This window comes from Equus asinus, chromosome 24, assembly GCF_041296235.1.
Source record: "Equus asinus isolate D_3611 breed Donkey chromosome 24, EquAss-T2T_v2, whole genome shotgun sequence".
In the NCBI taxonomy this organism is placed as follows: Eukaryota; Metazoa; Chordata; class Mammalia; order Perissodactyla; family Equidae; genus Equus; species Equus asinus.
Genome location: NC_091813.1, coordinates 61,878,325 through 61,902,064, shown reverse-complemented (window position 1 = coordinate 61,902,064; position 23,740 = coordinate 61,878,325). Strand labels below are relative to the sequence as shown.

At 37.5% G+C, this 23,740-nt stretch overlaps 1 protein-coding gene across 5 annotated transcripts in view; it reads right to left on the bottom strand.

Moving 5' to 3' along the window:
- LAMA2 (laminin subunit alpha 2) overlaps window positions 1–23,740 on the bottom strand; it is a 537,163-nt gene that overhangs the window by 41,240 nt on the left and 472,183 nt on the right. For all 5 annotated transcript variants that reach the window (XM_070496423.1, XM_070496424.1, XM_070496425.1 and 2 more), the window contains 7 exons: window positions 23,237–23,391; window positions 17,373–17,516; window positions 16,310–16,443; window positions 14,019–14,178; window positions 11,102–11,226; window positions 5,527–5,689; window positions 4,699–4,843 (listed from right to left, as the gene is read on the bottom strand). In XM_070496423.1, coding sequence (XP_070352524.1) covers window positions 4,699–4,843; window positions 5,527–5,689; window positions 11,102–11,226; window positions 14,019–14,178; window positions 16,310–16,443; window positions 17,373–17,516; window positions 23,237–23,391 — 1,026 coding nt within the window. The remainder of the gene's footprint in view (window positions 1–4,698; window positions 4,844–5,526; window positions 5,690–11,101; window positions 11,227–14,018; window positions 14,179–16,309; window positions 16,444–17,372; window positions 17,517–23,236; window positions 23,392–23,740) is intronic.

Below are 23,740 nucleotides of genomic sequence, written 5' to 3'. Positions count from 1 at the left end.
TTAATTACTTTCATAGACATATTAATTTCATACACATATCTTCTTAACTAGACTGATGGCTAAAATAGAAGAAAGATTTATAAAACTGTTTTCAAGACCTTTTCATACATATTCCTTTTTATCCAGATCAGCAAAGAAGTTTTCATACGGGGCTGCTGACTGGAACATGAAAATAGCCTCTTTCTACAGACCTGGTATGCATTTTCATGGTGTTTGTGAAAATGAGATTCTGCTTCTATCATAGGCAAGCCAGTGACTGGAGGTAGTTTTTCTCCTTATCCGAGTGAATATATGCATTTTTAGAAATTATTCTAAGAAAAACTGATTAAAGAGCAGAAACACAATTGAATTGAAACTCACTGGCCCAAGCATTAACTCCCGCGGAGACACAGGATGGCATATTTTTACCGATTTAAAGGAAGAGTTTTACTCAATCCTTCCTGAAGGATAATGATGAAATGGGTTCTGCTATGAAATGCTAACACGTGATTTTATTCCTTGCCATACTTCTTTCCCTTCCAGAATAGCTATTAACATAAAATTTCAGAGTTGATGAGTTCAGACATCACTTATGGGTAAGCAGGGAAATAAGGGTTTTATTAAATACTAGACACACAGTAACGTCTTAACAAGTATTTTCTAACCAGTGCTGAATTGTTATAAACGATATTTGTTTTCACTTTGGTAAGTCTTTTCTTCTCTCTTACAGTCCATTGAAAATCTAAATGATCATTCTCAGTTTTGTGTCCATATCAACACACTTGGGGGTAAGGCACACTTCCACTATTGACTCTGGGTCTACTAACTGACTCTCAGAGAAGGAGGGCAATGACTCCTGCAGGAGAGTATTTGAATTCAAGGGACAGAGCTTTTAGAAACTAGTTGAGAATAATTCATGCAAAACAATGAATCTGGTTGCTGATAAGGAACAATGACCCACATTGCTGGAGCCTTGGAATTCCTATCCCACTACTCCATGGATTCCAATTGGCTAAAATCCAGAGTAACGTCTTTACATCCAAACCCAATGGGGTCCTTTTGGCCTTTATCTTAATCCATATCAATGCAGTATTTGATGTTAACATTTCCTTCCTTCTAGAAGTTTCTTCTTTTGGCTTCCATGATGCTAAACTCTCCAACTTCTCCTGCCTTTCCAACCTCATTCTCAGCTTCCTTCCTCCAAGACCTATTTCTTTGAATACTTCTGAAATGTTGATGGTCCTTAATGTGCCTTCATTTGGCCACTTCTCAGGTTTTAGCTGCCTGGGTAACCTCAAGTTTATATGTACTTGTTGACAACTCAGAAACGGATATGCGTGCACCTGATTTTTGCCTAAAAATCCATATTCAGCAAGTGAGACACCACCATCTGTATGCTTCCTCAGTACTTAAACTAAACATATTCCAAATCAAAAAGATTATCCTTTTACTCCCAAGTCTATGTTATTTATTATTTGGTGGCACTATGACCCCCACCCAATCTCCTAAATTAGTGAGTCATCCTGACTTTCTTCTCACCATTCCACATCCACTCAATCAAAAGCCCTACTAATTTCATCTCCTAAAGAACTCTAATATCTGTCCTATTTTTAAAAGCAGTTTTATCAAAGTATAACTGACATGGTATAATTTGTCCATGTTTAAAGTGTACAGTTTTACAAATTTTGAGATATGTATACATCCATGAAACTATCACTACAATCAAGAAAATGAGCATATCCATCACCCCAAAAGTTTCCTTATGCCTCTTTGTCATGCTTCCTGTCTCTCAATAAATAACTCCATCCATAAGTAGCCTCTATCTCCTTTCTTTACTGGAGGTTAGTTTGTGTTTTCTATATGATTTTACATAAATGTACTCTTTTTGTCTAATTTCTTTCTCAGAATAATTATTTTCATATTTATCCATTTTGTGTCCATATTAATAATCATTTTTTATTGCTAAGTAATATTCCATTGTGTGCATATACAACAGTTTGTATATCCATTCACCTGTTGATGGATGTTGAGTTGTTTTTTGCTTTTTGAGTATCACAAATAAAGGTGACATGAACATTGTGGTTTAAGCCTTCATATAGTTATATGTTTTCATGGGTCTTGAGTGAACACTTAGGAGTGGAATGGTTCATTTTGTAGGTGTATACGTAACCTTCTAAGATACTGCCAACCTGTTTTCCAACGTGGTCTTCCATTTTACATCCTCATCAGCAGTGTATAAGAGTTCTAGTTGCTTCATATCCTTGCCAGCCCTGGGTATGTTCAGTCATTTTAATTTTAGACATTCTAATAATTGTATAATGGTATCACATTGTGGATTTTACATTTCCCTAGTGTCAAATCCTACTGCAAATCTTATTTCAAGCCATCATTCGTCTCCTGCCTGGACTATTATTGGACCTAATTGGTCACTCTGCCTCCAGTTTGGTCTTGTGAAAATCTATCTTCCTTATTTCTCCTTTCTCTGAGTACTTCTTTACAGGCCTCTTTGTGAGGTCTTTCTTTGCTATCCCACTTCAATACTGCTGTTTGCTTCAGGGCTTTGGAACATCTTATTCTAGATATGGCTGCATGGTTTTTGTCATCCCTCTTCAGTTACAACTGTTTACAACATGTTGATGATTCCCAGCTATCCCTCCCTCTCCTGGAGCTCTGCTAACCTTCAGATAACACCTAACTAATTGCCTGTCAATTACCCAGTTTCCCCAGGCTGCTCATGATACCAAGTGTACCTTTAATACAACATGTCCAAATTAGAGCTCAGCATCTTTTCTAGAAAATCTATTCTTTTTCTTGTATCCAATAGCTTGGTAAATGGTACTGACATATTCTTGTTATTTAAGCAAAAAAAAGGGAATCATTACTCACCCCCCCTTTCTTAGAACGTAGCTTCCACACCGAGTATATCATAAAGCTCCTCAATTTAAAAATGCTTAACATCTTTCAGCTTCATTCTTTCCTCCCCATTCTCATGGTGTCATTCTCCTTACTCTTCACCGCATTCACGGCAGACTGCAGTAGCATCTGAAATTGCCACCAATCTACCCTTCAAGTTGCTGCTAAAGAACTTGATTCAAGCACATATCTGATGGTGTCACACCCCTGATTAAAACTCTTAGCAGTTCCCCATAGTTTTCAGGATAAAGTTGAAACTCATTAGCTTAGCTCTCAAGGCCCTTTACAAACTGGTTCTCTCATCTTTCTAGCCTCCTCTGATCATTTTCTGCTAATATTCTTCGTGTCGGCCTATGGATTTACTCGTAGTTAATGAAACATTTCCTGAAGTGTGTTCCGCAGAATGCAGGATTGTAGAAATGGAAGGATTCTGGGGATCAAAGAAGTTTGAGAAATATTTGGTCAAACTGAGTTAAACATCCTTTTTAACTATTCTGCAGTCTCTAACAGGCAAATGTGCATGGTGCCTCTCTTATGTGGGAACAATGTAGACAGCAGGGCTCCAATTTATACAAGCTTAAAACCAGTTTTTGTCCAAACTGAGAAGCTTCTCCAGGGTCTCATGTTCCAAGGGAAAGCAGTTGGAAAAGTCTGTGTTATGATGAATGGTGCTCCCTGAGGCCTCCAGGCTTCCACACCACTTTTAGCTCTCTGAAATGTCCAAAGGTGCTTTTCATCCGGCAAACTCCTCAACTCTTGCTGGGCCTCAGCGCACTCCCCTGGGAGCTGACTTCCCCGACTTCAACGTCTCTCTCTTCTGGGATTCCTGGCCTGCTCTGCGGATCTCTACACAGCCATTAGCTTTCTATCCTCTAACTGCTGATTCATGTGTCTGTCTCTCCCATTAGACTGCAAGATCCTTGGAGCCAAGGGCTTGTCATAGACTTCATTCAGTTCCTGCATAGTACTTAGAAGGTGCTTAGCAAATAACTATTCAACGCAGGAATGAAGAGTGATGCCAAGTTAAACTTTCATGAAATGTCACGATGGCAGGGTCAAAAGGACTTCAGTCTAATTATACAAACAGAAGTATCAAAGATTCATTTACAGATATTGGTAACGCTATAGTACACAGAATTAGAGAAATTATACTTAAATATCAATCCTAGCACATTAGGACCTAATAGATTGGCATTTCTGTCTTGAGTGTGAGATCTTATATATATATACGTCTGTGACCACATGTAAGTTTGAGTGTATCTTGCCTTTTCTCTAACACCAGAACAAAATACCTCCTTATATGAGCAAACGAAATGATGTTTTTAAAAGTGTTCTTAAGTGTCCTGGAACCATAGAAATGTTACATTATTATTTACCAATTATATACTTGCACACATACAAATTTCGGGCATTTTTAAAAAGCAAAGAAGTGGTAGCTGTGCTGTACGACCTCGACAAATTCCACTTGTGGGCCGTTCCAAAGCAAGCATCTTGGAAAATAAGAAGAAAAGAAAAGCACACAGCCTTTTCAAACCTACTACAGGATATAATTTTACAAGTTATAAGACAGTTTTACGCTTTCAAATTAAGCTCTCAGTTTCAAACGAAAATGACAGACCATGTGGCTCTTCAATCAGTCACGTCTAACCCAAACCGCCTATAATCTAAGCCAAAGAAATGACTGTATCAATTTTTCCCAGAATTTGTGAGTACCTAAAATGATAGAGTCTTCCTCATGATTAGGTGCGCGGGCACTTCGGATAGCGTGATTAAGGCTCAGAGTGCGTTATTACTACAGAAACTCACCTTGTTTTTGAATTCTTGACAGGGTGAATGATTTCCACTTCCCGTCATTATGGTTTTGATTGCTGACAACAGAAGCCATTCCTGAACCCAGATCATAGCTGACTTTTATGTGCCCATCAGTGAGCTCCACACTCATGAAATCTTTCTATTAATAGAGCAAAAATACACCAGTGATCAGAGACACAGAGAAATAGTCAGGTACTCACTTTCTTGTGGGCTTTATAGTAGGGCCTTGTGGTAAATTACTGGATGTGTTGCTCTGTAATTGAAATCCATTTTGGAACAGAATTGGTGTTGCTATTTTGTGAATGTCTGTGGGTGTGATATTATGGTGCAAATGGTCACAACCAAATTACTAGAACGTATCCTTTTGTGAAAAGAGTAAAAAATGGGTTCCTTTGAAAACATATTAAGCAAACTAAAAGGTATGTCCCATGAAAGAATATATGAAGAAATATTGATCTGGAAAAAAAATGAGGATATTTAGAATCACCTTTCTACTTAGGTCTCTAGAAGAATACTAGGAAAGTAACTTTGCTGCTGCTGCATGATTCCATACTGAGGGAATCTTTACTGTGTGCTTCTCTTAAAGGATTATATGGAGAGTTACATTGAAAATAAATAATAATGAAATTGTATCTATAATTAAAGTTATCAGTGAAAATATATAAACACTATCTGCATCACCTACTCTTGGCTATCACACAGCCATCTCAGACTCCTTTGAACAACAATTGATAATTTAACAACTGATAACTGTATTGGACTCTTATGGAAAAGAAGCAAACACTTTTTCAATTATGGAAGATCAGCTGTGCATATCTTTACCAGGTCTCGTGTGGCAAGGTACATCAGGAGAGCACTTGAAGAAAACGTCCTGAACTTGAACATGACAGTGGAGATGTTGGGGTACCAGCGAATGGGGCGACTGACCAGTGCATAGCCTTCCCCATCAAACTGAATCGTTCCCTCACTGTCTTCCACCTGAGGACTGAAGAGAGACATTTCACATGAATCAGACAATGTCTACTTGGTTTATCTGTATTCAGTACATCAGATTGTCTTCTGAGACTGGATTGTAAACCGTTGTAGGGCAAGAACCATCCCAAGTACATCTTCCATCCTTCTACCTCTCTCCAATTCCACTGCCACCCTCCTAGACCAGGTAACACCATCTCTCATCTGGACTTCATTAGCTGTTTAACAACTAGGTCATTGATGTTTTAAATGCTTTATGTTTTGCTAAATTGGTGGATAGTTATATTGGTGTTTAAGTGTGTCTTAGTGGTGTGAACTGGTGGGGATTTTGGAGAGGTTGAGAACGCATTATTACATTTCCCATATATGTAACATAACAGGGGACAGGGGTTGGGTGGGAAGGATGAAGATGATCAAAATGTACAAACTTAGAGTTGCAAGAAAAAAAACCATAATGGAATATAAGTTTCTACTCTCTGAATGCTTGCTATCCAATAGGTTTTTCTGGGACAGATTAGATTCAGACAATAAAGGATTCCTCTAGCTATTCGCATGTTTGTTGATCTGTCTTCTTCACTGGAATGTAAACTCTAGGAGACCAGCTAGAGATAATGGGCCAGGCTCTATGGCAGGCACAAACTCGGCATCTAGCCTGGTTCTTGGCTCAGAGCAGAATCTGGTAAATGTTTGTGGAATGAAGGAGATTTTAGTATAGCAAATTGCCTCACAGGGCATATATGTTCAATCTATATTTGTTGAATAATTAATGAATATCTTACATATGTCTTGTAAACATAACATTTAAAAAGATTTCTTTTCCAAATGCAAAGTTTTCTATCGTTTATCTAGCTCGCTATTCATCTATCTAATTGGTGTTGTTACAGAGTAGGTCTCAATTGTGGAGATATTTTTTAAGCTGTAAACACCTGCATATTTGAATCTCTGAAGTTAGAGTGTTGTATTAACTTGAGAGTAGAGAGGAGATATTGAGAAATATTATAGAAATGTCTTGGTAAAATAACAAGAGCGTAGGTTACTATTTGCATGAAATCTTGGCTAATGAGAAAAATAAGAGTGTACACACATTAATGGGCTTGTGGAGGAAGAAATGTACATTTTAGACAAGTTGGCTCTCTCTCTGTTCTTGGACCAGAGAGAAATAAATCTCTGAAGATAAAAGGAAAAGAAGAGTCTTATTCTCTGTCTTTCATGGTGGGATCTTCGTAATTTTAAGTTATATCTAATTTGGAATAAGATCAGATGATGTCACAAATTGTTTTTTGTAATGTAAACTTAAAGGGTGATTTTTAGTATTCATGAAAAGTGCTACCTGAAAGTTTGAGGAACCAAATAACCTATTAACACTGTAACTGATAGTGAGCACATCGGCTATTGTTTGGGCTTCCTTCATCATTGCAACAAATGTATAGTCTGGAGCATCGCATTCAAGATTAGAGAACGCTGTGTAGAGTCTACTAAGCAGAAGTTCCCTAAAGTCCTCAAATATTAGAACTTCACATTATGCACTGCCGTGGTACCCAACAACAATCCCAGAAAGGGCCCTGGGAGTCACTGTTGACAGTTTTCTGGATGCTTTGGCTCTACACATTGTCCCTTATAACTTAAAACAAACAAACAAACAAACAAACAAAAAAACTTAAAACCTCAATGTCAGGATCAGTATTGGAAGAAAAATACATATGACATTTTATTTTTCTTGTATAAAACTCTGCGATATTTATACCCTGATGTCCTTATGTCATTAATCTATTAATTACCTCAACATATAGTAGAAAAAATAGCAGATTAAATGGCAGGTACCCTGGAGTCTGATGGAATCTCACTAAGGTCCTGCTACAACTCACTTAACACCTCAGGTCTCAGTTTGCCGACCACGAGATGAACGGGTTAGATCAATGAATGGTTTCTAAGGCCCATTCCTTCTCCAACCCTATAGGAGATGCTCCTATTCAAGCAAAAGGCGAATCTACAGGCAAGAGTTATGTTCTGGGACCATGAAGTAGATTAGCCTATTTCACTTAATTCATTAGCCCAAATGGATGTCTAGCTTTAAATTGGTGATTTTGAGATGAGGCGAAAAACGAGTCATTCCAGGCTTGGTCTATAGTATTTCAACATCTAACATTATACTAGAGTTTTCTGATTTGTTTTGAATACATTTCCCAGGAGAAGTAACTATTCTTTTATAACCAATAAATGCTAACCTTCTTAACCTGCCTTTTGTTTCTCTTTTGAAACTTGATGTTGGTCAAGTTAGTAAGGATTAATTTTGCTATTTGGGAAGAACAGCGCGTTCTTCCACATGTAACTTGTAGCTACAGAACTAGATGTATACTGAGGTTTAGCATATTCACATTTCATCAGCATTTCAGTGTCACTGTTCAGTATACTTTTTACTTTTTACTTGTAGCAATTTTTTTTCTATTTTAACCTTAATGTGATTTTCAGAAGTTTAAGAAAAATAAGGTACACTTCTTTTTTATACCCCTGACAGATAACTCTTTCTAAAGCATATCAACAATTATATCCTTTCTACTGATTACTGAATAAATGCAAATTTCTAAAATTGACATTCTAAGATATATAAAATTTTCTCAATCTACATCTTGTAGCCTCAACTTTTATATCTCCCCATATAATCACTTCTACTCTAAAACTGGAACAATTGGTCTTTATAATAAAGTGTAATACATCTTCTCCTGCAAAGAAAACAAACAAACAAACATGAGGAGTTGTGTAAAAATTATTACATCAAATTCCAAGGCTTTGGGGAAAATGGTGTTGGGGCAGGTCACTCAAAACTTACGCAACATTGTAATCAGAGCACTCACAAAAACAATAACAATTTTGATCAAAGTAATAGCATAATTCAAAAAGGTATGTTAAAAAATTTGAAAATAAAGAATTATTTTAGTAACTATAGAAATTTACCTTAAAAGAAATAGGTGAAGGTAATTTGATAGCAAGGAGGGTAAGTAAGGATTGATGCTGCTGAGTGACAGATGTGGGCAAAATGCACAACGATGGAGGAGAAATGGCAATGAACACCTCCAAGATAGAGGGGTTGGCCAAGCCAAGGGCAAGTTCACAGGGGAATGGGCACCATGTGCAGGCTGTGTTGTGGAGCCGTACTCTTGAGCTTGGTATCTTCAGCTGTGTTGGTAGACTTTGCAATCAGCTGTTTCTACTTGATGCAAAATATTAATATGCTAGGAAGAACTGTGTAGGAACCTATGCGACTTCCGCATCACTCTGCCATTTGCCAATCCTGTCCGAGCGAATTCACATTTATGAAGCAAGTGGCATAGCAGAGAAGATTTTACTTGCTCTTTTCTAAAAACATTCTGGCTTTCCAGTCTTTCTACCTTTGCTCTGTCTTGTCCTTGGGATTAGGATGCGCTCCACATTCTATCTGCCAGCTCCTCTTTTGGACTCTCACTCTATGCCAAAGCCCACCTCAAATGTCACCTCCTTCACGAAGCAGATTTTGATGTCCCTAACCCTACATGAATAATCATGGTATACTCTGAGTGTACCTTTTTAAGGGGATTTTTATTATCCCTGGTATTTGACTATTTTAGTATTTGTCTTTTCCTCCCTCCAAGTTTCTTGATGGCTTAGACCGGACTTTTTCATCCTAGTATCAGGAAGTTGTAAGGGTGAATATTTGTAATCTGAAGAACATCCTACATATACATAGGAATACTATTATAATTATATTAATTCACATAAAGGCACAAGATCTTTGCAGAATTGATAATTAATGATGTTATAGCTTTTCAAAAATTTTTTTTGGTGAAGAAGATTGTCCCTGAGCTAACATCTGTGCCAATCTTCCTCTATTTTGTACGTGGGATGCCACCATAGCATAGTTTGATGAGTGGTGTGTAGGTCTGCACCCAGGATCCAAACCTGAGAACCCTGGGCCACCAAAGCAGAGCACACAAACTCAACCACTACGCCACCAGGCCGGTCCCCTGTGATGTTATAGTCTTAATACGTGATATGCACTACTGAATAGACATTTAAATGCTTTAGATGTTTCATTGACAATAGGCTTTTGAAAATTCTACGTATAAATTTACCAAAGAAATGTTTAGGAAGAAGCTGGTTTTGATGTGTGAGTAGCAGAATATTAACGTGGACCTCATTGTCTTTGTTGTATTGAAAGAATTTTATAGATAATGTTTCCTATTAGATTTAATGAAGATTACTGATAAAACCACTTTAAACCATGAACGGATCAGGCTTTCAAACTGTCTTCAACACCGTGTTAAGTCCATGATGACAAAAATAAATAAAGAGTTGGAAGTTGAAATTTGCAGAGAGAATATTTTGGGGCTACTTTCTTCTATGAAACTCTAGAGATGTTGAGAAGAAAATGTGAAGTGTACTCTGCTGCATTTGTGGGGAGTTTGGGTCCTGGCAATGCGCGTGTGCCCTTTATATTGGAAATAAAAAATACAAACTCCTTGGCTCCTAATAATTTTAGAGTTGCTACCTATGTATTTTAAGCTTCCAGGTATTTTAATTTAAATTTCATAGCTTCAATTTAATATAATTAAAATAGTTGTGGGCTCAGCTGATTAGTGGGCTCTAAGTTTTTTTTGCAGAGAAATCCTCCACTTCTACCTAATTGTTTTCTGTCCTCTATTCAGGTTTATGTAGGCATATTTATTCTCTATATGTGCTTTGTATGCTTGTTATTTTTAATTAATTTTAATTAATTAAATTAAAAAAATTAATATTTTTAAATCCCAACATTCTAACCTCTATCTCATAATTGATGATTAGTGTTACTGCACTTTCCCCTGGTCTATTTTGGTTCCTTCTTCTCCTTCTCCACCTGAGCAGAATCTTCAAGACCCATGGATTTCCACTTGAAACACTTACACGACCCTACGTGTCATTTGGAAAATCCTGTAGGAGATAACACCACACCCAGGTTCTGTATTTTGTTGTGAACACAAGCAGAGGGAGTCCAGCCAGGCTCTGTGAGGCCTGAAGCTTAAGCAGTTTAGCGAGAGCTCTCTTTAAGAAAAAAGAAATTATGAGTACAAGATAGCCAGAGACATGAAAACCTACTGGACATGCAGGGAAGTTGGAGTGGGAAGAGATAGCAGTCTTATCTGATTGAAGTTAAAACACCGTACCTTTGCAAATTTTACAAAAACACATGACCACGTAAAAATACTGCTGGGGTGCCTCCCCGGACCTTGGAAAGTATCCACACAAATCCGGGAGGGAACTGAAGTCCCATTAGCTTCATGGTCAATCCACTTCTGAACATAACCACTTCAAACCTCTTCCGCCTCATCCTCATGGCAATAGAATATTGTACAACACAACCAGAGCTTTTGTGATGCACAGGCCAGACCGAGGGAGAGTCCTCCTCTCAACTAACCTGACGGTACATCCTTTGCAGTCGCCTTCTTTTTCTCGGAAATTCCACAACCCTATAGGTTTGCTGTCAAAGTATGTTTCTCCCATACAGCCAGTGAATGTAATGACGCGCACAGCATCAGCCTTCTGCAGAGAGAGACATTATATTTGTTAGAATTTAACTTTCACAAAAAATCTTACAGTACCCAGGAGAGTTATGAGCAGCAGAATCTGGAGTAGTTATCATCCACTCTTTCTGATATTCTGGGTTGTGCACCTATTCATCTTTTCACCATATCCTATCCTCACAGATCTTGGTTATTTTGTGCTATACCAGTTTATCGCCGTTAGTAAATAAACACTTCAACACTTCCTAGCTGCTGACTTAGGTGAGCTGCTGATCCTCTTTGAAATTCTATTTTTTTTGTCTATAACACGGAGTTATCAGGAGAATTAAATTAGATCATTTATTTTCGGTCCTACATCCGGTGCCTGGCACAAAGAAGTTGTTTAATAAACATGAGTGCTCCTACACCACCAGGAACATTTCTCTCCGGAGATCATGAGAAGGGGTAGATACTGCCTACACAAAGGGGAAAGAGAGCTGAAATGCAGATTATGCTTGTTGGTGCTGTCCCCACCTTTTTACTTCCTTTTACATCCAAGAATGTTTCCAGCACAAGAGAATGAAGGGAAAGTTTAAATTTGTAAGAGAAGAACTACATTAGTGTTGTTCACTGGGATACACAGATCAGAGCCTGACATCTAATAGGGGCTCAATAAATATTTGTTGAATGACAACCCTGGTGTCATTCTCACAGGGAAAACTCTTAACCCAGAGCACAGTCACAAGAGGGGCATGACCTGGTCCACTCTAGGGAACCTTGCTGTAATTTAGACAACTGTTTCTTTTGGAACTGGCATATTACAAATGGATACCATATTCTGATGCCTATAACTTGAGAAAGACTTTGCCAAAGCTAAGCCACATTTATCTGAATAATCTGGGAGGAAAAGTGAATTGACATGTTTGGGTTTTAGGACAAATGTAGAGCAAATGGTCACTGAGTAGTTAAAAATTTGTACTTATAATTTTAGGTTAAACTATTGACAGGTACACCTTCCTATGGCTGTGACCAAGTGGTGCACTACCATGGAGACAGTGTTGATCAGACTCGCTGGCATTCACAAGTCAGAACAGTCCTCGGGATTCTTGCTCATCAGTTGGAGCCTCTCTTAATTTTCCAGAGGATGATTATCCTACTTGTGGATTCTACTGGCTTTTTGCTTTTCCTTCTTGCATCCTAAAAAGCTATCCTTGGGATTTTTTCCTGCGCCTTTGAATTTTCATTAGTATGTTGATTTAGTTACTTGTTTTCAGCTTTTGGTTGATAGTCTAGTGTGGCAGGGGCCTTGAAACTCTTGGCCAAAATGATTAAGATTTTCTATAGATTTTATTTGTCTGTCTTTTTCCCGGAGACTGGCATCAGGAAGTTGCTTTATACCTAATGACACCTGAATAAGAATTATTTAAGATGCAGTTTAAGGTGTGACTACCATGTCTCGGGCATTTGTTATAAATTTTATGCACATAATCTCACTATTCCTTGTGGTGGTAAGGCACGGTGATTAAGAGTGGGCTCTTGTGCCTATTAACATGTGTTCAAACCCCAGCTCCGCCACTAATTGCTATGTGACCTTGGTCAAGTCATTTATCTCCTCTCTTACTCAGATTCCTTGACTATAAAATGAGGAAGATATTAGCTATCTTTTGATGAAAATTAAATAAGTTAGAACATTACTTAGTCCATAGTAAGGACTATATAAATGTTATGAAAGTTATTATTATATTCTACAATATGCAAACAAGGGAAATATTTTTATCTTCCTTGTCTAGTTGAGAAAACTGAAGCCGAAGGGGTTAAGGGACTTGTGTAAGGCCATATTTTAGTAAGTGATAATGCAGGGAATCGGACCTGGATTTGATTTCAGAATTCATGTTTTTTGTATCACTCTGTGCTACTCCTGTATTCATCTTTATGGGTAGGCGAGAAAGTCGCCATATGACTGTATATTACTATGTGCCATATATATTTATGCGCGGTTCTGAGAAATGAGGATGATTTTAGTGTGCAGTTGTGGAATCAATTCCAATACTTTAGAGTCACATCTCGTGCACCAAGCAAATAAAACAGCCTCACTCGATATGGAGGCTGAGTTCTCAGAAATTGGGGGTCACTCTGGCTTTTCACATTTTCTGACTAATCTCATCCCGGGATGATTCTGACAAGCCCAGGATTATCCGTTATATTTGGTTGTGCGCTTACATCTCACCCACAGGCCATTTTCTAACACCTAATTCCATTTAATCAACACAAGCTTCTTTAAAATGCAGGCACTTTGCAATTTGAAATGCACAAGGACCCGTTATGAAGCAATTATGAATATTAAGAGCATTACTCTATAAGAATGAGGAGAAGAACAACTCGAAATAACTTTAAAAATCAGAGCAGGATTTGAAAGCTATGGCTTCTGTGATATTTCCCAAGGTATTCATAAATCTTTTAATTAGATGTGAGTTTGAACTTTATAATACCTCATATCAATAAAGCATAAATTGATTAAGAAAAATGGGGCATATTTAAAAAACACTTTGTTCTTGAGACAACTAAAACAAGAATATAAAAAAATTGTGCCATAGATAAGGGCAAAACAACAACTGTTTAGGTAAATACACATAGGCTTAAAAGTACTGGGTTTCTAGACTGAATAGTCAAGGAAGAAAATTCTTACTCAAAATGAATTCATGTTTTCATAAACACTAATTAAGTAAAAAGTGGTCAGGTTTTAACAGAGCTTTATCATGCCTTCCCCCAAAGTAATCACGTCAGGAATGGTCTACACAGGTGAAATAAACAGGATGGGGATGAACACATTACCTTCAATTTCCCAGTCAAGCCTCCAACAAAGAGCATTGCATTTGCATCCACATCTAGAATTGTATACCCCGGAGGAGACACTGCGTGGTGTGTGCTGGGCACAATGCTGGCTTTGGGTCCATCCAGTGCTCTTACAGAAATAGTTCCATTTCTCCCAGTTCTTCCAGCATATGTGTTGAAATAAAGTGGAGGAAAATGAAATATGTATCACATTTCTAGTAACCTCAGACTTAGAAGGTATAAATGCAGAGACTTATTTTGGAATATTTAAGAGAGAACTGAGTGTTCAGTTTCTAAAGTTCCAGATTTATTAAATTGCAAATCAAAACCCAGAGTCAGATCTTTGATGGATGTTTACTGTCAGATTCAACCAGGACCAGTGAGCCACTTACCCTGATTCTGCATGTGTCCATTGATACGAAATGACACAGAAGCAGTTGGCTGATGGAATTGCTCTTGATTAAATAGAAAGCCTTTTTCATATCGCTTTATGGAACAACGTACTATTTACCAACACACATTATTTAAACGTTTATATTACTTCATTTAGCATTTTGTCTAATTTAATTCAGCAAGTGAACCCCAGTGAGCCACCTTTCTGCTTTAAGCTGCATCATTTCTCCTAAAATCCCTCTGATGTCTTGGATCCAAATTTGCTGAAGAAGTTTCCTGGAATTGTGTGTCTTTTATTGTTTGACATACCATCTTAATGTATATAGTATAATATCTAGTCTTCAGGGTTGTGTATACAAATTGTATAGAACTTCACTTTTAAATTCAGTTAATAGAATTTTGAAAGCTATTACTATCTTATTTCATTTTCTTAAGTGATTGATTTCCATGAATTGTTAAATATGAAAATGTGGTCTCTCTTCTGAGACAAGCAGTCACAACAAAACTTTAGTGTCATATTTCTCTCCCTGCTGTCTCATTTTGGTAATCTTTTTATCTTTGAGAGTGCAGTATTCACTGAAATACATGGAAACAATAGAATGAATTTATCAAATAAGGTTCTTCTTTCACAGAATGTCTCTCTTCTGTTAGAAGAACTGTACTTTGTGAATAGAAATGTTCTGAAACCCAGTAAGGTGCGTAATCCCTCCCTCACCATCACACATGGAGGCACATTCTGTCTGTCGGTCTCTCTTTCACAGACACACACACACGTACTGAAGATCTTAAAAGGGAACTGAAAATATTGCTTCTTATTAAGTTTTCTTTTAAACAATTTATTATGGACAAAATTAAACATATCCAAACATAGAACGGAACTCTATGTATCCGTCACCTGGATTCAAAGATTACCAGATCCTCAAGTCTTCTTTATCCATCTCTGGTCAACTTCAATTCTCTCCCTTGGCCCTTAACCATACCTCTTAAATGCTAGCTGCTTTGGGCTTAGTAGGAAGTTGAAAATTAGGAAAAATAGAAGAGAAAATGAGGGGAAAGTATTGAGGACAGAAATGTTTTCTATAAGTAATCTATTTACTGCTAGAAGTTAATTGAATCAAAATGTCAAAGACAGAATTAATCAGGGCCAGCCCAGTGGTACAGCGATTAAGTTCGCGTGCTCCACTTCAGCGGCCTGGGGTTTGCAGGTTCAGATCCTGGGCATGGACCTATGCACCACTTATCAAGCCATGCTGTGGCAGGTGTCCAACATATAAAGCAGAGGGAAATGGGCATGGATGTTAGCTCAGGGCCAATCTTCCTCAGCAAAAAGAGGAGGATTGGTGGTGGATGTTAGCTCAGGGCTAATCTTTCTCAAAAAGAAAAAAAAAGGAAAAAAAAGGATAGAATTAATCAATTTTCTGTTAGTTCCCATTTCAGTAGTGTGGACCTGACATGTTATATATTCTTGCCAGCATTTAGATACTGCACGTGCCTGTAGGCAAGGATGCTATGCAGACCAGAACAGGAGCTGTGCACACCAAAGACAGGCACCAGTGGCATCTCTTACACTCTGACTTGTGCTGAATAAAGGTGAGTCTCAGTACTTCTTCAGGTGTGACAAGATGACTGAAAACAACTGAACCTCAAAATTCCTATGGGACAACCAGATGAGGGGTCCAAAGTGGACTGGTCTCTCCGGTCAACACCTTGAAGATTTGTCAGTTCATAACAGGTACTCCAAAGATACCCATTCACACACATTTATACATAAATATACAATACATAAAATTACATACATACATAGCTACCTTCTTGAAATGGAAGTAGGAATTTTCCTATAAACTAGGAAACTACTTCAAAGTTCTGTCAATTATTTTAATCTTTATTGATTTAGCTACCTTGATGCCTCAATACGGTACCAATATGAGTCATCAATAGTCAAATCTGGATACTCTACACGTCCAACTCCGGATCCAACATCCCAGAGGAAGCTGACTTTTCCTTTACGCATTTCTATAGCCAGAAAGTCGATCTAGTTCAGAGGAACACAAATACAATAGATATCAGATAGAAAGCACGCAGCAGAGATTTCAACAGGCACCATTTAGAGATATGTGAAATAATTAGAAAGCTCACAATAAAAATTCTAAAATGATATGATCTGTTATTGCGTATGACTAAGTAATATTCCATTGTCCAAACTGCTGTTGCATACGTGTTAATTTAACCAATTCTAGTTAGGTCTAATCTTGAGACAAAGTCTTTTCTTACTCTGATACTTATGGTAGAGATAAAAGCAAATATTTGGATTAAAAATTCATTATTGTCTTCACCAAGGACACTGACATTTTTGAGGGTCCAGCTTTGATTTTTTTAACCAAGGTGACCTGGAACTTCTCAGCTGAATTGCAAGTATTGACTTACATGGAGTGGCCTGTTGATAAGTCGTACTCATTTTGGAAGGTCTCCATGCCGGCAAAGTCAAATGGTTCAAACGAAAGGAATTAGAACATTTTGGGTGAGCTTTTGTGGCTACAACTTCTTTTATTTAAGTTGGAGTCATAAATTCAACATGAATCATAAGAGTTTTCATTGGTATGAAATTAGTACAATTTGCCATTTTCATTTAACAGGAAAGTTCATTAGAATTTCTTAAAGTAAGAAAAAGAAAAACCCTTATTCCTATTAGTTTTTCTTTGTCAATAGCTGGCTCTGGATATATGACTCAAAGTAAATGCTGCTATACTCACAAATGAAAGCAGATATGCCTAAATAGTGCAAAAAGTTGCATAGAAAAAAAAACTTTGTGAGGTAAAATTCTGAAGTTTTCAAATCTTGAAACGCCACTTTATACAATTTTAGGACCTTGTTATTAGATTCTACACATTTTCCCCACTACCAGGACTAACCTCTGACTACACACACACAGTAGACCAAAGGAAAGCTGAATATTAGACTTACAAATTTGGCACTTCCAAGATAAAAAAGGAGGTTGTCAGCAACAGCTGTCTTTACGTTGACAATGATATTGTTGTAGCTTCCTTTCTTGATTTCTGGCTTGTATGTTCGAATGCAGTCACCTCCAGATGACACAGATACTTTGATCTTGAAGGAAAACAAGGTACAAAGAACCAAGACTCAATCTCTCAGCAAGTTTGAAGTAGCTCCCGAACAACCACAAAGCCATCATCATGATCATCATGTCTTCTTTGAAGTTATTTTTCTATCATCAAATAGTACCATTAAATGCCCATATGCAGACACATTATACTCATTAATGAGGGCACAGAAGAGTAGCTTTCCACCAGCATATCGACAATGAGCTGTTCCCAGTCTCGCGTCTTCTTAGCATGCTAATATTTTTTGAAGCATGCAACTAACAAATTCTTCCCTTCATACCTTTCTCCTTTATGAATAGGGAACATTTTCAAAAGGTGATTTTACATGAAGATAATGGTAATGATCTTCATTAAGGTTGCTTAATGAAATTTTACAATTCAAATTTCAGCAATTTCGGTATCACAAAGTAGAAAACCATTTTTCTTTTGGTTTTCAAGAGGAAATTACCTACCTTTCCCTGTTCTCACAGCTAAAAGATGCCAAATAGATTTTGTTCTAGATGTTCTAACAATAAGAAGAATCTTAATTATTCCACTCAGAACATGCATTTCAGAATAAATTATACCTTTTTATTAAGTTGCCAGGAAATGAAACAGAAGTAATTTCCAATGGCTATCACTACTAATGTATTTAACAGCTCCTTTTTCTTTTGACTAGTCCTTTAAAAATCACTATAAATTGCTAAGAAAGAAATTCCTATGTGAACAGAATCTGAAAGGGAGCCTTTCTTCCATCACAAATAACACCAGTTGATTACTTGATTTAATTTCCTTTGCTTCAGGTATATCAACAAAAGGGCACTTTCAGGGCGGCAATGTCATTGCTTGGACTCAGCGAGAAGCTGTTACTTTGCTCCATGATAGTCCTCAAAGTAGGAGGCAGAGGCAGGTAGAGGTAAAACTTCTCTTTACCGTGGATTCCAATGCCAGGCTTCAGGAAGCCTCTTGGCCCTCATGAACAGTGAATTTCCATTTTCTTATTCCTTCCAGAACTTTGTGCTACTCAGATAGCTTTCACACTTGGAAGAAAACCCATTTGCATTGTTGCTACCCACACGAAAGAGCTGTGCAGACTCCAAATAAGTTATCATCGGACACCAAACAGGTCTCCATATTATGGTGACACTTGATGGTATCTCCAAGAGTCTAATTAGGGTGTGGGTGTAGGCAGCACCAGGACCGTTCTCCAAGGTGGTATAGACTACACTGAGATGGTGCTGGATTCAAAATTGGTTGGCTTCAAAAGAAAAGGAAGGATTTTTGGTACTGACAAATATGTAAATTTATATGTGTTTGCGAACTTCTGGGGATATGGCAGAGCTGTTGCATCTCCTCAGACCCTGCAGAAGTCTTGTATTTGTATAGCACTATCATTTCCTCACCTAATCTACTGACCAAATTGCATCTCCACACAGAGGAATTGTGTGCTGGAAGGAAACGGGCTCATTGTAATGGAGCCCTGTGTGGTGGCCAATGGCTGGAATGATCTAGAAAGCCGACTGCTTAGACTGCTTTCCCTGTCCTCCCTTCCCTCTAAGGATGGGGTCTGCCAACTGAAGTGCACAGTGCTGGGGTCCAGTCTGGTCCCCAGAGTGTTTTCTCTGTGTCCTGGGGAGAGAGTCTTCCTGGTTGTGTGATTTTCAGTCAGGAAGTTAGTTCTTTGCTCCAGAAAGGATGGAATTTCCCTCCTATATAAAGTGCTGAGAGTAGGCGGGCCAAGATGAATTGCAGAAAAATAGAACCAGGAAATGTACAACTTTTCTCCTAGATTTTAATACTATAAAGCAGATGTGCAGTGGAGGTTGGCAGAGGGTGTCGAGTGATAGAGTAGCAGCTAAACAAAGAGTTTATCCCAGTGCTGAGAGATGAAGAGGATGAAATAAAGCAGGAGAAAGGCAATAGAGCTGAGGGCAGGTAGGGGAAATGCAGTCTTTAGACGTTCTTAATGTTGAGGAAAAGGTGTAACATATAGTGAGTTTTTAGGAATTTCCAGCAAGTGAACCAAAACCATCATCAGAGAAGACCTTGGCACTGAGCAAATTTAATATCTGAGGCAGGCTATAAGTGCCATTGACATTATAAGAAGATCAAAAAGAAGAAGTCAAGGTCTGACTGGAATTCATGTGTAGAGTTGAGAGACAAATTGAGCTCTCCCAGGCAGGAAATCATACCCAAGTTCCTGCTGAGGCTGGATTAGTAGTAAAAAGTAACTGTGTGTGTACCTTGTTTTATCTTTATTTCATAAATGCTGTATTCACTTGGCCATAGAGCCATATTTTGGCTAGTTTAATTACAAATAACTTATTTTGTTTAAAGAACACAATGTAATAATACTTCTTGGTTGCTGTTTAGAGAAGAAGTGACTGAGTATGGGTGGAATGCATGGCCATTTGATCGCAGGGTGAGTTTCTGTCCTTGCTTAGGCATATCTGGTAGAAGTGATAGGGAATTACATGATTGCTGTGTTGGAAAGGGGGATGCCAAAGCGTGGAAGACAGAGTACCAGTACTGAAGCCTAATTGAAGAGATGAAGCTCCATCTGAGAATTGAAAGTCTAAGAGAGTAGCCATTTTAAAACTAAGGGTATTTAATGCCACTAGGAGTTACAATTAATCTACTTTATAGCACACTTTACATACCTAAAAAATATGATTCTCTGAACAAAATGACATTATTATACCCAATATGCCAGCAATTAATCTTGTAAAGTAACTTATGGCTCAACTCTTACACATTTCTATAAAAAACCCTCTGGAGTTTCTGTTTTCCGGCTTATGGTTTTGTATACAGCCTCAGTACCTGAAAAATTCAGGCAGCCCAAACTGTAGGTAACCCGTTCATAGCTATTAATCTCTCCAACTAGATACCTTGTGTTTTGATTTCCATGTATAGATATTTCTTTTAACTAACTTAAAACAGGCAAATCAAAATGCAGTATTTACAAATTTCTCTGGAAGAAATCTCTGGTATATATCCTTCTCATTAGATAGAAGAAATTTCTGAAACACAATCATCCTCCTAGGATATTTGATTCTACAAATTATTATTATTTCTAACATGAACCCTTAGTAAGACTTCTAAATAAAAATCACTGAACACTAGGTATCTCTAAGGCATTTCTCATACAACACTGTTTACCAATTCATCCTCAGGACCTCAATTAAACATTACCGAGGATCCCATTATTGTATCTATTGGATTTTCACTGCATTTTTTTCATCCGGTAACTAGGTCATTCATTTAAAAAAGAGTACCAGCCACTCAGTTTCAGAGTCAACAAACCAAAAGAAGGCTACCTGAAAAGAAATGTCTTTAATTCCTTGGTCACACTGAGTATGTGTTAGGGCCACATCTAGACACTAACGCCAGATTACAAATATATTTGTAAATCAGGCAAATGTCATCTTGAATTAGTATAAAACTCATTTGGAAAAAATTTGGCTGCTTCCATATTTCTAACATCTTACAAAAAATACAGCACTTTGTTGTAACTTCCATTTCCAAAAGTGATTGAAAATTTCCTTAAAAGGCATGGACAATAGTTACTTTTTCTAGCATTAATTTTATACTTCTCTTTCATTTCGTATTTTGAGGCAGGTTTTCTATATTTACATGTCAGAATTTTAGCTTTTTCCCTAAGGGATGGGGGGTAAGATGGGGAAGCACTTACAACTGATGACCATACCGGCATATTTTTAGATTTCTTTACAATGAAGAAATAATAAAAACGTCCAGAATTCTCCACTTGACAACTAAGTCAGAAAATGTGGCTAAGTGTTTAGTTCACAATAGAATATTTACTATTTTTGCTTATTCAAGCTTAACATTACAAAATATAGGAGTGATATATCAATTTCTTCCATTCTCTTGTCACTGCCACTGTTACAGTTGGGTCTCTTGTTAAATTTGCTTCCTTCTTTCTAGTTTCTCTCATCTCCTTCAAAAACTACTTCCCGATTCATATTCAAAAAGCACAGCTCTTATTCTATTACATTTCACATTCAAGAACTTTCAGCTTCTCCTCCCGAGTGAGGTTTATCCCAGGTACGATTGTACCCAAATGAAACTGCTTAATTTACTATTCAAGGATTGACAAGACCTGGCCTCCACTGACCTTTCCAGTTTAATGCCGGTAATCTTGGCAAAGTAGGCTGCTCTTTCATGAAATGACTCTGAAGCTTCCTTCTCTCTCAGCCTTGGCTTCTCATCCCTCTTCTTAGAATGCTCTCCCTTGTCATCCTCCCCTCTCATGTCCAGCACTGTCCCGCTTCATGGCCTGGCTCAATCCTTCCCTTCAGGAATTCTTCTGGTCTTTGCAAGAGGTGGTCTTTCCTTTCAGAACTTTATAGCACTTCCTTTTGCTCATGTGATATAGCACAATATTCTGCATTATCTTCGAGTTGTGTACACATCTTATTTCTTCTACTACACTATAAACTTAGAGTAGAACTCGTTCATCTTTGCGTACCTCACAGCAAGTAGCCTTGAACATAGGAGATGCTTTTTCTACACTGGCTAAATCTTAGATAAAACTCCAAAACTTGGAGTAACATCTGACTTATTTCGACCTTGTACTTCACATCTAGAATGATCAAATGTCATCATTGTGCCTACATGGTTTTCATATTGGACTCGATGTATGTCTTCTCAACCCTATATGTTTCTTTTACTTTGAGCTCATATGCATCATCTTCACTAATCTTTCTGTCATCTTCTAAATTTTTCTTCAGTAAGTCGTGAATTCCTTTTCAAGGTTCCCCTTGAACTTACTGTCTTGGCCTTGTTTAGCAGTATCAGATATGATAAGGAGGAAAAAGGATATACTGTCAATCAGTCATCATATTCTTGGCTGCTACTAAAAACCATATAAATTTTATGGACCAACAAAGGTCATTTCTGGTCATTCTAGCTCCACAGTTCAGAAAATGGAATTTTCGAGATGGAAGACTTGAGAATCTAAAAAGATTTGAGTTTAAACCTGACAACAAAAAAACTGTTAATTTTTTTTCTTCTATGTCTAAAATCATCATGAGATGACTTTACTAGGCCAGATGAAGTTTCATATTGGCACTTAACAATTCTGCCCTGGTTCATTAGGGTGCTACCTTCTAGAAATTTCTGCTTCTATCTGAATGGTTTTCTAAATGAGTTAATAAATAGCAAAATTTTGAGACAAGTGAGGTGTTTCCTATTCTTACTCCAAAAATTAAAAAGAGATTGTAGAAATTGTAACCAAAATGTTTTTGTTGTTGCTTGTGCTCAGACAAAAGAATGTGTAGAAAATAATGGCTCTTCTTTGCTGTTACTCCATATAACCTTGTTCATTCATTCCTGCTACAACCCCACTCTTTGGCCTTTTATGATTTCATCAAGGGCAAGGCACTCTCATCCATGCCTTTTTAGTATACAATAATAAGGTTTCCATTCTTGATATTTGAATTACTTTGTTCAAACAATAATAAAATATATCAGAATTCCCATTTCTAAAACTACAAATGGTGATTATTCTTCTCATGAAATGCCTTTTGAAATTTATGAAAAAAAAAATCTAACCTTCCATCCTCCCTTCCAACCCCAACTAGCTTCAAGTTAAAGAAATAGAACCAGGAGTCATACAACACGATATGTTGGGGGCAGGCATTCCTTCTGGGGATAATATCCCAAATTACAATCAGTTACTGACACTGAAAAATCAAAAGAGCTTACAGAATTGGCTTGTTTCCGGGCTTGGTTTATCAGTTCCTTTATCTCAGAGATGTTTTTCTTCAGGTTATCCTCAAGTTCCTTGATGGGTTTGAGTTTATCTATCAGCCGATCAGCCTCTTGTTCTAGATTTTTCACAGTGGCATCTGCATCTGCAACTGCAAAGAACAAAATTAGTACATACCACACACACATCGTACACACACAGAAATGAAAATAGCAGTATGCTCAACTAAATAATTGAAAGGACTTTGTCTTATCCACATGACAAAAGCAAGGCCAAGGCTGTTGAAGCAAAGTCTGTGATGGCAAATGGGAATATTTAGTTTGGACTCAAGCAGGACAGAGGAGGAGAGGTTAGAGAAAGAGAGCCAACACAGGCTTTGGGATTCAGGTGCAAGTCAGCATGGAAGGTAGAGAATATGAAGAACTCAATTCAGTGCTTCAGCCAAAAAGCTAACTTTTATAGTATAGAACTTCAGTCATACATCAAGGAAATGAAAGCAT